This window comes from Hyperolius riggenbachi, chromosome 1 (genome assembly GCF_040937935.1).
Source record: "Hyperolius riggenbachi isolate aHypRig1 chromosome 1, aHypRig1.pri, whole genome shotgun sequence".
NCBI lineage: Eukaryota > Metazoa > Chordata > Amphibia > Anura > Hyperoliidae > Hyperolius > Hyperolius riggenbachi.
Genome location: NC_090646.1, coordinates 329771779 through 329787596, shown reverse-complemented (window position 1 = coordinate 329787596; position 15818 = coordinate 329771779). Strand labels below are relative to the sequence as shown.

At 46.4% G+C, this 15818-nt stretch overlaps 1 protein-coding gene across 3 annotated transcripts in view; it reads right to left on the bottom strand.

Moving 5' to 3' along the window:
* Positions 1-15818, bottom strand: part of PIGG (phosphatidylinositol glycan anchor biosynthesis class G (EMM blood group)) — a 137984-nt gene that overhangs the window by 107100 nt on the left and 15066 nt on the right. For 2 of the 3 annotated variants that reach the window (XM_068233895.1, XM_068233896.1), the window contains exon 2: positions 5606-5811. The exons of the other annotated variant lie outside the window; for it this stretch is intronic. In XM_068233895.1, the coding sequence (XP_068089996.1) occupies positions 5606-5811 (206 nt within the window). The remainder of the gene's footprint in view (positions 1-5605; positions 5812-15818) is intronic. 3 annotated transcript variants of the gene reach the window in all.

Here is a 15818-nt window from a genome sequence, read left to right as displayed (position 1 = left end):
ACCTCATCTCTGACCTTTGCAACCCGATATAACAGATTCCCATTAACTGCAAAATGAGGGAATCGCTACAACAGATACCTGTTCTCTAGCGTGGGGTAACGTTGGATCCCGCATCTGCGCAGTAATGAAGGTACCTTTTGACACACCCAGGTCGGGGAGCATAGAGTAGGAGGAAGATTCCTCATCCTCCTCGCCCAGCATAACCTGCAATGGGGAATCATCTCCCTCCCCCCCCCCCCCCCCCCCAGAAAACAGCTCAGGGTCCCGACATGGATGGTCAGAAACATTTTCACAAATTTGCAATAATACATTTTTTGGGACAATTTCATCCAGTCTTTGTACATCAGTCTCTACTGGAGGGGGAGTAGGGGCTAAGTTATTATCAGCAACTTTAAATAACTTCCCTTTCACATTCTCCTATAGTTCCCAAAATAATGGAAAGTCTCGTCTCAATATCACCTGACACATCAGGTTTCTTACCACTCCGACGGCGTGAGTAATTGTTCCACAGTCTGTTGCAATCGACACAGGCACCACAGGATATGTCTTTGTATCTCCATGGATGCAAACGACCTTGAGTGGTTTAAGTACAGTGTCAATCTCTCCAATCAGTTCAGCGTGCACCATGGTTATCATAATGCCTAAGTCCAGCAAGGCTTTAGCAGGTACCTGGTGCATACAAAAAAAAAAAAAAAAAAACACCTTTCCTGGCACTCAGCCAGACACTTCCTGGGCAAAGAAGGAAACCCTCCGTAGCACATCACACTGCATGGGCTCCTCCTGTAGTGGACACTGAGCTCTAGTGTGACCCCAGGCAGAACATCGCCAACACTGTATAGCACCTCACTTCCGAGGTGCCGCGTTGGCAGGTGGCAACCTCTGAGGAGTTGCGGGTGATACTTCACCATTGCTGTTGATGCTGGTTCCGCGGTTCCGTGAAGTACCCTTTCCAGTGTAAGGGAACCTTGTAACACGGAACAAAGTTGGGCAGGCCTGGCGCTCAGGAGAAAGCAGATCCTCCACTGCGGTGTACCTCTCCACCATCTCCACCAGCTGCCCCGCTGTTTTGGGGTCTGCATGACTGATCCATCGCTGAAGTTCCACTGGCAAGGCACGCAGAAACCGGTCTAACACAAATCGCTCCACCATCTGGGAACCAGTGAGTACCTCTGGTTGCAGCCACTTTGTCGCCGGTTGGATGAGATCATGCATTTGCGACCTCGCTGGACGATCCATCAGGTACCTCCAGCTGTACACCCGCTGTTCCCGGACCGCTGTGGTCACACCTAGTCGGGTGCCAAGGTCTCTGCCTTTAGCCGATCATAGTTGAGGGCGTCTGCAGGGGTGAGGTCGTAATAGGCTTTCTGGGGTTCTCCTGTCAGGAACGGTGCAAGGAGACCAGCCTATTTATCTTTCAGCCATCCTTCCCGCTCTGCTGCCCTCTCAAACGTTTTAGAAAAGCTTCCACATCATCTGTGGGTATCAGTTTCTGCAGAAAGTGACTGGCTCTCACCATCGCTTGGTTGCTAGGGGCAACTCCTGCTGCCTCTCTTCCTTGGGCTAGCTGTTGCACTGCCTCAACCAGCATTTTGGACTGTGAATCAATAAAAAAAAATCCTAAATTAAGCGCTCCCCAAAACCTCACTACTCAGATGCTCTAAGCGAGATATAGCTTGCTGCATGTAGATAATGTCACATCAAACATCCATAAAAATTAAATCCTTAAAAACATGCGCTTCCAATCCCACCATAAATAGAGTTCTATATTGCACACAGTCCAAGTATATGCCTTCTATGAGTCACCAGATCCCAGAACCATATACTAGTCACTGTCCAGCTGCTATAAGGATGGCTTCCATCAATCAGTGCCTCACGGTATAGATAGGATAAAAACAAGATATCATAGCATAGTCTGCATTAACAACTCTATATCAGTATTTAGATCCCCATCCACTAAGCAGAAGAATCCATGTGTTATTTAAACTGAAAGTCACCCGGGGCACGCTTGGTGTGAACCCACCACTTCTTAGTAGTACGCTCACCTGGCGTGGTAGCTGCCCAGACCCACAGACAGCACCACAAATTTCCAAACAAATCCTCCTGGCAATCCAGCAATGCAGCTCCCTCCTGAGATGCCTTCTCCTATGCACTCAAGAACAAATACATCTCATTGTGCAGGCTGTATGATTCCTAGGTATCTCCTCCACCAACACCAGGGAAAGGTTATATTGCAAGGTGAGCTACACTACGGGCCATCACACCAAGAACCGTGCCCGCCACCATCATACTCCCAAACGGAGCTAAAAATGACAGCATAAAACGAGACGTCTCCTCGCACACCACACCGATCACTTCCTGCCCCGGCCACGCCCAACGTGTTTCGTCAACGACTCATCAGCCCCTATTCTCTCGTGACAAGTGAGAGAATAGAATTTGGAGTGTTTGAGATCTGAGGCCTATGACATTTGAAATTTATTCAGCGGCAAACTGAATTAGAAGCAATACAATTGTTATTTGCATATACTTTGTACCAAAATAAAACACTTGTAAAAAAAACAAACAAAAGTGACAGAACTGTAAAGAGAATACATAAATAGTTACTTTAGGGACTTTAAAAAAAAAAAAAAAAAAATGTATGCCATAAGGGTGTATTACTCTTATGTTTGCTAATAAAGGGCTTGAAATCATTGGTAGTGTGCAATGAGAAAATGAAAACCACAACATAGAAAAAATACCCCTTTATTTCCAAATTATATATGGTCATCATACTTTGCACTAGGGACATACCGTACTGGACTATAAGACACACCTAGGTTTAGAGGTCAAAAATTGGGGAAAAAGAAAAAAAAATACTAAACCTGGTGCGTCTATAGTGGCAGGGCATCTTATGGACCTTTTCCCTCTAAACTGTCCCTATCTAAGCTACACTTCCCAGCTACACTAACCCCTGCTGCCCTCCCAGCTACATTCACTCACAGCCCTTCCAGCTACAATCACTACACCGCCAGCTATACTCCTGTACACCTACACTTCACTCACTACAATCGCAGCTACACTAAACTTGCTACACTCACTACACTTGCTTGGAGGCCCCTCTCACCTATACAGTGGCATTCTGCATCCAGTGCTTAGAGATGCGTTCCTTCGGGGGACAATTGACGCGGTGCGTGCTGTCATCAGCTCTATCAGTGACGTAAGTGCAGGGGATGTTACCGGGAACTCCACAGTCCCCTTGCAGGACAGCCGGCGTATTCATCTTTGGCCCAGACCTCCTGCAGCATACATTGCAAGCACAGATGTCCCGTCCCATCCATCAAGGCCTGGATGTTCCGCCCCATCCATCAGTGACCTGGATCTCCCCTCCCGGCCGCTGGATCCATCGCTGGCCCAGACCTCTCATTGCAAACATCAAAGACTCCACAGTCCCCTTGCAGGACAGCCGGAGCATTCATCTTTGGCCTGGACCTCCAGCAGCATACATCGCAGGCCTGGATATCCAGCCGCGTCCATCGCTGACGCGGATGTTCTTCCCCATCCATGGCTGGCCTGGATTTCCCCAGAATACAACTCTGGCCCCAATCTGCAGGAAGAAAGAGGAGCTGCAGCAGCTGAATGACAGTCCGGTCAATTAAAACTCTGCAGCTGAGAAACACAAGTAGGAGTAGGTTCGGAGCTGTGAAAGCTGGCAGATGTCCACTGCCAGTTAGCTCACAGATGTACGCTGCGGGGGGAGCCCTCAGACGTCCGCCACTGGGAGAGAGGAGTATGGCAAGCTGCGGGGAAACTACGAGCAGCTGACGCTCACTGAAGCAGAGTATTCGGCAAGCCCTGGATATGTAAGGTGTGTGTGTGTGTGTGTGTGTGTGTGTGTGTGTGTGTGTGTGTGTGTGTGTGTGTGTGTGTGTGTGTGTGTGTGTGTGTGTGTGTGTGTGTGTGTGTGTGTGTGTGTGTGTGTGTCGAAATTGTATATTCAGACCATAAGACGCAGTGACTTCCCCCCCTCCCCCCATTTTGGGGGGAGAAAAGGTGCGTCTTATAGTTCGAAAAATACGGTAATTCAAATCTTGTGATAACCAGGGCAAATAGGCAGATAAAGTGTGTGGGCTTTATGCATGGTAGCATTGTTTATTTTAAAACTATAGGGGATGTTATTGGATACATTTTTTTGCTTGTTTTTCTCTTTAAAATGCATAGAAAGTAAAGTAATTACTGAAAACAAATATACCAAAAAGCTTAATTTGTAGAGAAAAATAACAAGGTATAAATCATTTTGTTGTGGTAAGTATTGAAAACGTTATTGGCAAATGAAAGGGAAGAGCGTTGACAGGTGAAAACTGTTAGGGTAAAAACCCTTGGAGGTGAAGTGGTTAAACAATATCGGTTGCCTGACTGTCTCTAGTACTTAGAGCCATAAGGTGGCCACACACCATACAATTAAAAGATCAAATTTTACACCATTCGATAAATACGGTCAGTTGTCCCAAGGAATCGAAAGCTTTTTTTTTTTTTAATTCGTTCCAAGAAATCTGGTTGTATTTCCAGTTTATATTTGATAAAAGAAGATCGGGAGTGTTGGATTTTTCTGATACATTTTTAGTAAAATTGAATGGTGTGTGGTAGATCAATGTCAATTACTTGATGTACAGACCCAACCAATTTTTTTATGAGTTTTCAATTATTTTATTCATAATTGGGGAAAAATTAAACATGTGTGGTACATGGGTCAGATTATTGAAATGCTACAATCAGTCAGAAAAAATTTATTGCAGTTCTTCAATTGAAAAGATATGTAAAACATTGTATGGTGTGCGTGGCCACCTGTAGACTCTGAACAAGCATTTGCGATCAGAAGTTTCTGCAAAAAAATCTGACAAGATTAGCTGCATGCTTGTTTCAGGTGTGTGATTCAGACACTACTGATGCCAGAATGATCAGCAGGACTGTCAGGCAACTAGTATTGTTTAAAAGGAAACAAATATGGCAGCCTCCATGTACCTCTTACTTCAGGTTTCCTTTAAAGCAGACCTGAAGATGTAAAAAAAAAATAAAAATTAAAAAAAATAAAATAAAGTTTTACTTACCTGGGGCTTCTGCCAGCCCCCTGCAGCCGACCTGTGCCCATGCCATTTCCAAACGATCCTGTGTTCCTCCGCCGTGGCTGACCTTCGGAGCCGCTGACTTGTAAGTCGACGTCCACCGCGCTTGCGCAGTAGGCTCCCAGTGAGGTGAGCGCAAACGAGGACGTGCTCAGCCAGGCCATTGACTTGAAGGAAAAGTGAGCCATGGCGGGGGAGGATTGTTTGGTAACTATGCGGGCACAGGTCGGGTGCAGGGGGCTGGCAGAAGCCCCAGGTAAGTGAAACTTTTTTTTCTTTAATATATCTTCAGGTCTGCTTTAACGCTTTAATTCACCTTACTATTGCAAGGACAGGGGGTTTTTATTTGACATGATCATGCAATGATAAAACTGTTGATGATAATTTAAACACACACACCTATAGGGAATAGCAATCGGCAGCAAAGGTTGTAAAATCAAGACTGTATCGTCGCTGCACCCTTAATCATGTACAATGAAATTTGTGTTATAGTATTCAGGGATACAAACCTTAATTCGAGGCATTGTCACAGTTGGAGCAGTTGCTTTGGCTATAAAGCTGTGCGTAGTTCCTTTTTCAATGAGCTGTGTAACGTAAGGCATGTGTTCTTTCCCTGCTTTTCCAAACACAAAGTCCTGTCTTAAGCCATCTATAAGGAAAATGACAACTCTCTTGAAAAGAGGAGGTGGAAGTTGGGTCCAGTTAGATGAGGAGCCTGTCAAGATTGTAATTAATTATATGTTAGAAACAATTATTATAATGTATACCCATAATCTCTAAACCTGACCTATCACAAACGTTACGAACGGTAGCATTCCCGCTGAAGCACAATAAAAGGTTAATCCATCAGCAGTTTATACCATTCCAACTCTCAAAATTCAGAGTAAGGCCTAGTTCACATTATAAATCGCCTGTGCAATCGCGAGAGCTTTTTCCTGCGCTTTCAGAGCGAGTTGTGCTTTACGTGCTTTTCTATGCGCTTTTGTTTGGCGATTTTTTCCGTTACTTCCTAACGACAATCAGGAAGTGAACTCTTTGGACCTGGAACTGAATAATTATATATATTTATTTTTTTTTAAAGCGCTCACCAAATCGCTTTTCAAAGTGCTTTGCTATTTCCCTATACCTTGCATTGAAGCGCAAACGCTCAGGAAATGATGCAGCACTCGGAAAGAAAGTTCATCGCTCATATAAGAACACTCGCATAGAGCAACATAGCACAAGAACTTTCAAAGCAATTTTAAAAATTGCTAGTGCTTAACTACCTAACGACCGCCCCACGCCAATGAGCGTGGAGGCAGCCCCAGGACCGCCTAACGCCAATTGGCGTCAGGTCCTGGAGCGCTGTTTTGCCGGCTATCGCATGCGCGCATCGCCCGGCATGCTGTGCGGCCACCGTGTCATCAGCCCGCCGGCCAATTAGCAGCGCCGGGGGGCTGCGATCTTTCAAATTAGCCAAAGAGTATAATACACGTTATGTAAACAACGTGTATTATACTGGCTGCCGCCTCCTCTCGTGGTCACAGCGTTCCTGGACCACCACGAGAGAGGACGGCAGCCCTGCCTGCACTAAAGCCACACTGATCCTGCTCCCACCCGATCGCCGCTGATCACCCCCCACTGCCCCCCTCACTGCCCTGCCAAGGCATCTGACTGAGGTCTGAGTGTCATCTGGTTGCCTGTCACAGCTCTGATCGAGGTCTGAGTGACATGTGAGTGAGATCTGAGTGACATCATTGCCTGTGCACTGATTTTTGACATCTGATTGATTGATTGCATTGTGATTGGTTATTGATCATCTGATTGCCCAGTGATTTCAATTGCTATTTACATTGGTTGGCATCTGACAGCTGCACTGTGATTGACATCCTATTGCCTGTTTTCACTGACTGGCATCTCGTCGGCCTCTTGATTGGCTCGGATTGACCTCTGTCTGTAATTGCATTTGATTGCTTCTGGTTGCATTTGATTGTTTTCAATTGCTATCTGATTGCCTCAGATTGTATCTGATCACACCCCCCTCATCACTATCTTAGTGATCTGAAAACAGGCCAGTGAGTTAGCTAGGCCTCTTTGTTAGATAGTTAGCGCCCAGCCCACTACACCGCAGTCACTGATTAGCGTCATCACTGTCGCTAATCAGCATTGTCACTATATAGTATCTGTAAGTGATCAGTACTGATCGCAGTCAGATCTATATAAGTATGTTAGGGTCACCTTAGAGTAGGCTCCGCTAAAAACGCAGTTTGCCCGATCCGGCCTGATCGTTCGGCTGCACTTGCGTACAGCCCAACCCACCGCAGTGACAGAAATTGTTTTTTTCTGATCACTGCAAAAACACTACACAATAGCTGCGGCGCTCTAAAGATCAGTTTTGATTTTTTTTTTAAATCCAAACTGAGCGACCGCAGCTTTAGTTCACAAGCACTCCTTTTTGCTAGGTAGGTGTGCTCTCTTTCCTGGGTAGTCTCAGAGGAATACCCCCTAAATTTAGCAGTCCACCATGGCAAGAAAGGGGTAGTCCGCTGAAGAGGCCTAAAGGATTCTGGCCCAGTCGGATGAGAGCGATTGGGACTTCTCATCTGACGAATCATCCGGGTCAGAATATGAACCTATAGATAGCAGTGGCTCACTGACTGATAGCGAAGATGACGAGGTTGGGGTCCCTGCTAGCGCCAGGCGTACTGCACCCCATGTCAGTGGACCGCAGGTGGAACAGGATCAACCTCAAGGGCAGCAGAGTGGTGCTAGCGCTGATCCAGTTTTCATGGAGAGGCATGCACCAGCAGCGCAGCACATCCTGGACTTGGAACCAGTTCTGCCGTAGACCCTGGTGAAGTGGCGAGCACCAGCATGGCAGTTGAAACTGGTTCGGTGGCATGTGCAGTAAGACCCCGGTCGCAGCCACCAGGAACACGGGCCCGTAGAACCCCTACACTCCCAGAGGTGCTGGCAAATCCCGATTGGCAACCCCCTAGTTCCGCCGCACGCATAGTGCCCCCTTTCACCACCCAGTCTGGAGTCCAGGTGGAGACAGATCATCTAAGATCGGCCCTAGACGCTTTTCATCTGATCTTCACCGAGGATCTCTACAACTTAGTTGTGGCAGAAACCAACCGTAAGGCCTAACAATATATCGCCGCCAATCCGAGCAGCTTCCATGCCCAGCCTTTTCGGTGGAAACCAGTCAAGGTTTCCAAATTTAAAATATTTTTGGGCTTTCTCCTCAACATGGGTCTCACAAAAAAAAAAAAAAAAAAAAAAAAAAATTATTGCGGTCCTATTGGTCTACGCACCCAATACATCACATGTAGAGATGGGCCGAACCTCCGATTTTAGGTTCGCGAACCCTGTTCGCGAACTTCCGCGAAAGGTTCGGTTCGCGAAAAAGTTCGCGAACCGCAATAGACTTCAATGAGGAGGCGAACTTTCAAAATTTTAAAAAATTCTATCGACTGGAAAAATGATAGAAAACATGTTTCAAAAGCTCTAATACCTGGAGCCCCACCTAATTGAGTGAAATACACATCACTGCTGGAGGACCCACTCTCCCTCCCTCCTCCAAGCAAGGTCCTTTATACCATTTGCCTACCTACACTAATTAGTTATGGGACAGCTGCTACACACTCTGCTAGGGAAATTTTAGTTGGCCTCCTCCCTCCTCCCCTTCTACCTATTCCCTCCTCCCTCCTACCGGAGGGAGGAGGGTCTCTTCTGCCAGGGAATTATACTATTTTAAAAACCAGTATACAGCATACCATAGCTGGTACATCATACCATAGCTGGGAATACATACATGAGTATACATCATACCATAGCTGGGGATACATACATGAGTATACATCATACCATAGCTGGGAATCGAACCCAGATCTCACTGTGTGGTGGGCACGTCACCCTAAGCACTGTACCACTACAGAAGTAAGTGAAGCTAGCCTAAAATTTAACATTTATGCTCAATGCAATAGAACCATTAGGTTGCTTAAAGGAGAACTGTAGTGAGAGGTATATAGAGGCTGCCATATTGATTTCCTTTTAAGCTATACCAGTTGCCTGGCAGCCCTGCTGATCTATTTGGCTGCAGTAATAATAATAATCCAAACATTTGTATAGTGCTTTTCTCCTGTCGGACTCAAAGCGCTCAAGAGCTGCAAGCCACAGGGACGCGCTCAAGAGGCCACCCTGCAGTGTTAGGGAGTCTTGCCTTGAACTCCTTACTGAATAGGTACTTGACCTAGCCAGGATTCAAACCCTGGTCTCCCATGTCAAAGGCAGAGCCCTTAACCAGTACACTATCCAGCCACTGTAGTGTGAATCACACCAGAAACAAGCATGCAGCTAATCTTGTCAGATCTTACAAAAATGTCAAACACCAGATCTGCTGCATGCTTGTTCAGGGTCTAGGGCTAAAAGTATTGGAGGCAGAGGATCTGCAGGATAGCCAGGTAACTGGTATTGCTTAAAAGGAAATCAATATGGTAGCCTCCATATACCTTTCACTACAGTTCTCCTTTAAAGGGAACCTTAACAGAGTGATATGGATGTTTCCTGTAAACAATACCAGTTGCCTGGCAGTCCAGCTGATCTTTGTGACTGCAATAGTGGCTGAATCACACCCTGAAACAAACATGCAGCTAATCCAGTCTGACTTCAGTCAGAGCACCTGATCTGCATGCTTGTTCAGGGGATGTGGCTAAAAGTATTAGAGACACAGGATCAGCAGGCGATTCAGGCAACTGGTATTATTTTAAAAGGAAAAATCCATATCCTTCTCCGTTTAGGTTCCCTTTAAGGATTTGTAGCATAAAAGCCAACTCACATTGGCTGGGATTTGAACCTGGGTCTCACTGTATGGTGGACAAGCACACTAACCACTATACCAACTGAAGCTGGCTTGAAATTGCTGGCCTAAAATTTACTATTTATGCTCAATTAGTGTTGGGCGAACACCTAGATGTTCGGGTTCGCGAACGTTCGCCGAACAATCGCCGCGATGTTCGGGTGTTCGACCCGAACTCCGAACATAATGGAAGTCAATGGGGACCCGAACTTTCGTGCTTTGTAAAGCTTCCTTACATGCTACATACCCCAAATTTGCAGGGTATGTGCACCTTGGGAGTGGGTACAAGAGGAAAAATTTTTTAGCAAAAAGAGCTTATAGTTTTTGAGAAAATCGATTTTAAAGTTTCAAAGGGAAAACTGTCTTTTAAATGCGGGAAATGTCTGTTTTCTTTGCACAGGTAACATGCTTTTTGTCGGCATGCAGTCATAAATGTAATACATATAAGAGGTTCCAGGAAAAGGGACCGGTAACGCTAACCCAGCAGCAGCACACGTGATGGAACAGGAGGAGGGTGGCGCAGGAGGAGAAGGCCACGCTTTGAGACACAACAACCCAGGCCTTGCATGAGGACAAGAAGCGTGCGGATAGCAATTTGCGTTTTGTCGCCATGCAGTCATAAATTTAATACAGATGAGAGGTTCAATAAACAGGGACCGGAAACGCTAACCCATCACAGATGTTCATTGTTCATGTTACTTGGTTGGGGTCCGGGAGTGTTGCGTAGTCGTTTCCAATCCAGGATTGATTCATTTTAATTTGAGTCAGACGGTCTGCATTTTCTGTGGAGAGGCGGATACGCCGATCTGTGACGATGCCTCCGGAAGCACTAAAACAGCGTTCCGACATAACGCTGGCTGCCGGGCAAGCCAGCACCTCTATTGCGTACATTGCCAGTTTGTGCCAGGTGTCTAGCTTCGATACCCAATAGTTGAAGGGTGCAGATGGATTGTTCAACACAGCTATGCCATCTGACATGTAGTCCTTGACCATCTTCTCCAGGCGATCGGTGTTGGAGGTGGATCTGCACGCTTGCTGTTCTGTGTGCTGCTGCATGGGTGTCAGAAAATTTTCCCACTCCAAGGACACTGCCGATACCATTCCCTTTTGGGCACTAGCTGCGGCTTGTGTTGTTTGCTGCCCTCCTGGTCGTCCTGGGTTTGCGGAAGTCAGTCTGTCGGCGTACAACTGGCTAGAGGAGGGGGAGGATGTCAATCTCCTCTTTAAAGTCTCCACAAGGGCCTGCTGGTATTCTTCCATTTTGACCTGTCGGACTCTTTCTTCAAGCAGTTTTGGAACATTGTGTTTGTACCGTGGATCCAGAAGGGTATAAACCCAGTAATTGGTGTTGTCCAGAATGCGCACAATGCGTGGGTCGCGTTCAATGCAGTCCTAGGCCGAAGAGGTCATAGCCTAGGGTCACAAAAACCTGTTTATTTGGGCTATTTCAATGGTAGTGATGGTGACGTACATAAATCTCAGCTATGGCCGTTAGCAACGTCTGAATTTCACAAAATGTCTTATGCAGGTAGAAGACATATTGTTAGACTTGGATTCCAAAGATGGGGTCCCTACATCTCTGCAAACCAGAGTTACAGGGGTCCAAAATTGGTAAAATCCCCCATAGGCTTTCATTGGGCCTACTATTTACCGTTCCAAAATCTCACACCATTTCAAAGGGCAATGGCTCAGCAGTGGCAAAACTCACCAGTCATAATCCCCCTAAGGATCCCTACAATGCTAGAAAATTTGGTACTGCTGAGCCATTGCCCTTTAAAAAGATGTGAGATTTTGGAAAGTGAAATAGGGAGGCAATGAAAGCCTATGGGGGATTTTACCAATTTTGGACCCCTGTAACTCTGGTTTGCAGAGATGTAGGGACCCCATCTTTGGAATCCAAGTCTAACAATATGTCTTCTACCTGCATGAGACATTTCGTGAAATTCAGACGTTGTTAACGGCCATGGCTGAGATTTATGTACGTCACCATCACTACCATTGAAATAGCCCAAATAAACAGGTTTTTGTGACCCTAGGCTATGACCTCTTCGGCCTAGGACTGCATTGAACGCGACCCACGCATTGTGCGCATTCTGGACAACACCAATTACTGGGTTTATACCCTTCTGGATCCACGGTACAAACACAATGTTCCAAAACTGCTTGAAGAAAGAGTCCGACAGGTCAAAATGGAAGAATACCAGCAGGCCCTTGTGGAGACTTTAAAGAGGAGATTGACATCCTCCCCCTCCTCTAGCCAGTTGTTCGCCGACAGACTGACTTCCGCAAACCCAGGACGACCAGGAGGGCAGCAAACAACACAAGCCGCAGCTAGTGCCCAAAAGGGAATGGTATCGGCAATGTCCTTGGAGTGGGAAAATTTTCTGACACCCATGCAGCAGCACACAGAACAGCAAGCGTGCAGATCCACCTCCAACACCGATCGCCTGGAGAAGATGGTCAAGGACTACATGTCAGATGGCATAGCTGTGTTGAACAATCCATCTGCACCCTTCAACTATTGGGTATCAAAGCTAGACACCTGGCACAAACTGGCAATGTACGCAATAGAGGTGCTGGCTTGCCCGGCAGCCAGCGTTATGTCGGAACGCTGTTTCAGTGCTGCCGGAGGCATCGTCACAGATCGGCGTATCCGCCTCTCCACAGAAAATGCAGACCGTCTGACTCAAATTAAAATGAATCAATCCTGGATTGGAAACGACTACGCAACACTCCCGGACCCCAACCAAGTAACATGAACAATGAACATCTGTGATGGGTTAGCGTTTCCGGTCCCTGTTTATTGAACCTCTCATCTGTATTAAATTTATGACTGCATGGCGACAAAACGCAAATTGCTATCCGCACGCTTCTTGTCCTCATGCAAGGCCTGGGTTGTTGTGTCTCAAAGCGTGGCCTTCTCCTCCTGCGCCACCCTCCTCCTGTTCCATCACGTGTGCTGCTGCTGGGTTAGCGTTACCGGTCCCTTTTCCTGGAACCTCTTATATGTATTACATTTATGACTGCATGCCGACAAAAAGCATGTTACCTGTGCAAAGAAAACAGACATTATCCGCATTTAAAAGACAGTTTTCCCTTTGAAACTTTAAAATCGATTTTCTCAAAAACTATAAGCTCTTTTTGCTAAAAAAAATTTCCTCTTGTACCCATTCCCAAGGTGCATATACCCTGTAAATTTGGGGTATGTAGCATATAAGGAGGCTTTACAAAGCACGAAAGTTCGGGTCCCCATTGACTTCCATTATGTTCGGAGTTCGGCTCGAACACCCGAACATCGCGGCCATGTTCGGCCCGAACCCGAACATCTAGATGTTCGCCCAATTCTACACGTGACCCGTTCGGCCAATCACAGCGCTAGCCGAACGTTCGGGTAACGTTCGGCCATGCGCTCTTAGTTCGGCCATATGGCCGAACAGTTTGGCCGAACACCATCAGGTGTTCGGCCGAACTCGAACATCACCCGAACAGGGTGATGTTCTGCAGAACCCGAACAGTGGCGAACACTGTTCGCCCAACACTATGCTCAATACAAGAGAAAAAGTAGACAAGACAAATAACATTTATATCACACTTTTCTCCTGGCGGACTCAAAGGACCAGAGCTGCAGCCACTAGGGCATGCTCTATAGGCAGTAGCAGTGTTAGGAAGACTTGCCTAAGGTCTCCAACTATATAGGTGCTGGCTTACTGAACAGACAGAGCTGAGATTTGAACTCTGGTCTCCTTTGTCAGAGGCAGCGCCCTTATCCAATACACCATGCAGCCACTGCTTACAGATATTTAGCCAGACATGGCCTTCTCTTTTGTGTTATTTGTCTTGTCTACTTTTTCTCTTGTATTGAGCATAAATAGTAAATTTTAGGCCAGCAATTTCAGGCCAGCTTCAGTTGGTATAGTGGTTAGTGTGCTTGTCCACCATACAGTGAGACCCAGGTTCAAATCCCAGCCAATGTGAGTTGGCTTTTATGCTACAAATCCTTAAAGGGAACCTAAACGGAGAAGGATATGGATTTTTCCTTTTAAAATAATACCAGTTGCCTGAATCGCCTGCTGATCCTGTGTCTCTAATACTTTTAGCCACATCCCCTGAACAAGCATGCAGATCAGGTGCTCTGACTGAAGTCAGACTGGATTAGCTGCATGCTTGTTTCAGGGTGTGATTCAGCCACTATTGCAGTCACAAAGATCAGCTGGGACTGCCAGGCAACTGGTATTGTTTACAGGAAACATCCATATCATTCTCAGTTAAGGTTCCCTTTAAAGGAGAACTGTAGTGAAAGGTATATGGAGGCTACCATATTGATTTCCTTTTAAGCAATACCAGTTACCTGGCTATCCTGCAGATCCTCTGCCTCCAATACTTTTAGCCCTAGACCCTGAACAAGCATGCAGCAGATCTGGTGTTTGACATTTTTGTAAGATCTGACAAGATTAGCTGCATGCTTGTTTCTGGTGTGATTCACACTACAGTGGCTGGATAGTGTACTGGTTAAGGGCTCTGCCTTTGACATGGGAGACCAGGGTTTGAATCCTGGCTAGGGTCAAGTACCTATTCAGTAAGGAGTTCAAGGCAAGACTCCCTAACACTGCAGGGTGGCCTCTTGAGCGCGTCCCTGTGGCTTGCAGCTCTTGAGCGCTTTGAGTCCGACAGGAGAAAAGCACTATACAAATGTTTGGATTATTATTATTACTGCAGCCCAAATAGATCAGCAGGGCTGCCAGGCAACTGGTATTGCTTAAAAGGAAATCAATATGGGCAGCCTCTATATACCTCTCACTACAGTTCTCCTTTAAGCAACCTAATGGTTCTATTGCATTGAGCATAAATGTTAAATTTTAGGCTAGCTTCACTTACTTCTGTAGTGGTACAGTGCTTAGGGTGACGTGCCCACCACACAGTGAGATCTGGGTTCGATTCCCAGCTATGGTATGATGTATACTTCATGTATGTATTCCCAGCTATGGTTATGCTGTATACTGGTTTTTAAAATAGTATAATTCCTGGCAGAAGAGACCCTCCTCCCTCCGGTAGGAGGGAGGTGGGAGGAGGCCAATTAAAATCTCCCTAGCAGAGTATGTAGCAGCTGTCCCATAAACTAATTAGTGTAGGCAGACAACTGAGTCAAATGGTATAAAGGACCTAGCTTGAAGGGAGGGTTGGGGCGGGGTTCTCTAGCACTGAAAGCAGATGTGTTTGACAATAACATGTCTGCTGACAGTGAAATGGAGGGTAAAAATTTTGCTCAATACAGCATTATGGGGCGAATCGAACTTCCGCAAAAGTTCGCCTGATGCAGGCGAACGCGAACCCCCAAAGTTCGCCTGGAACCGTTCGCAGGCAAACCGTTCGGCCCATCTCTAATCACATGCCCATGTACTCTGCTGCCATGTCCAGGGCACATTTTGAGGACATCCTGCGCTTCCTGCACTTCAATGACAATACAACCTGTCATAAAAAAAAAAAAAAAAAGACCACCCTATGACCGGCTCCACAAAATTCGGCCCCTCATAGACCACCTGTCATCCAAATTTGCAGATGCTTACATCCCTGAACAGAACATCTGCATAGACGAGTCCCTTGTACATTTTACCGGGCGCCTTAGCATTAAGCAGTACATCCCAAACAAGCGCGCCCGGTATGGGGTCAAGCTGTATAAGCTCTGTGACAGAGCCACAGACTATACATATCGTTTTAGGTTCTGAGGGAAAAGACACAAAATTGGAGCCGGTCGGATGCCCTTACTACCTGGTGAGCAGTGGCAAGATTGTTTGGGACTTGGTGTCTTCCTTGTTCCAGAAGGGGTACCAGCTTTACGTGGACAATTACTACACTAGCGTGGCCCTCTATAAGCATTTACAACT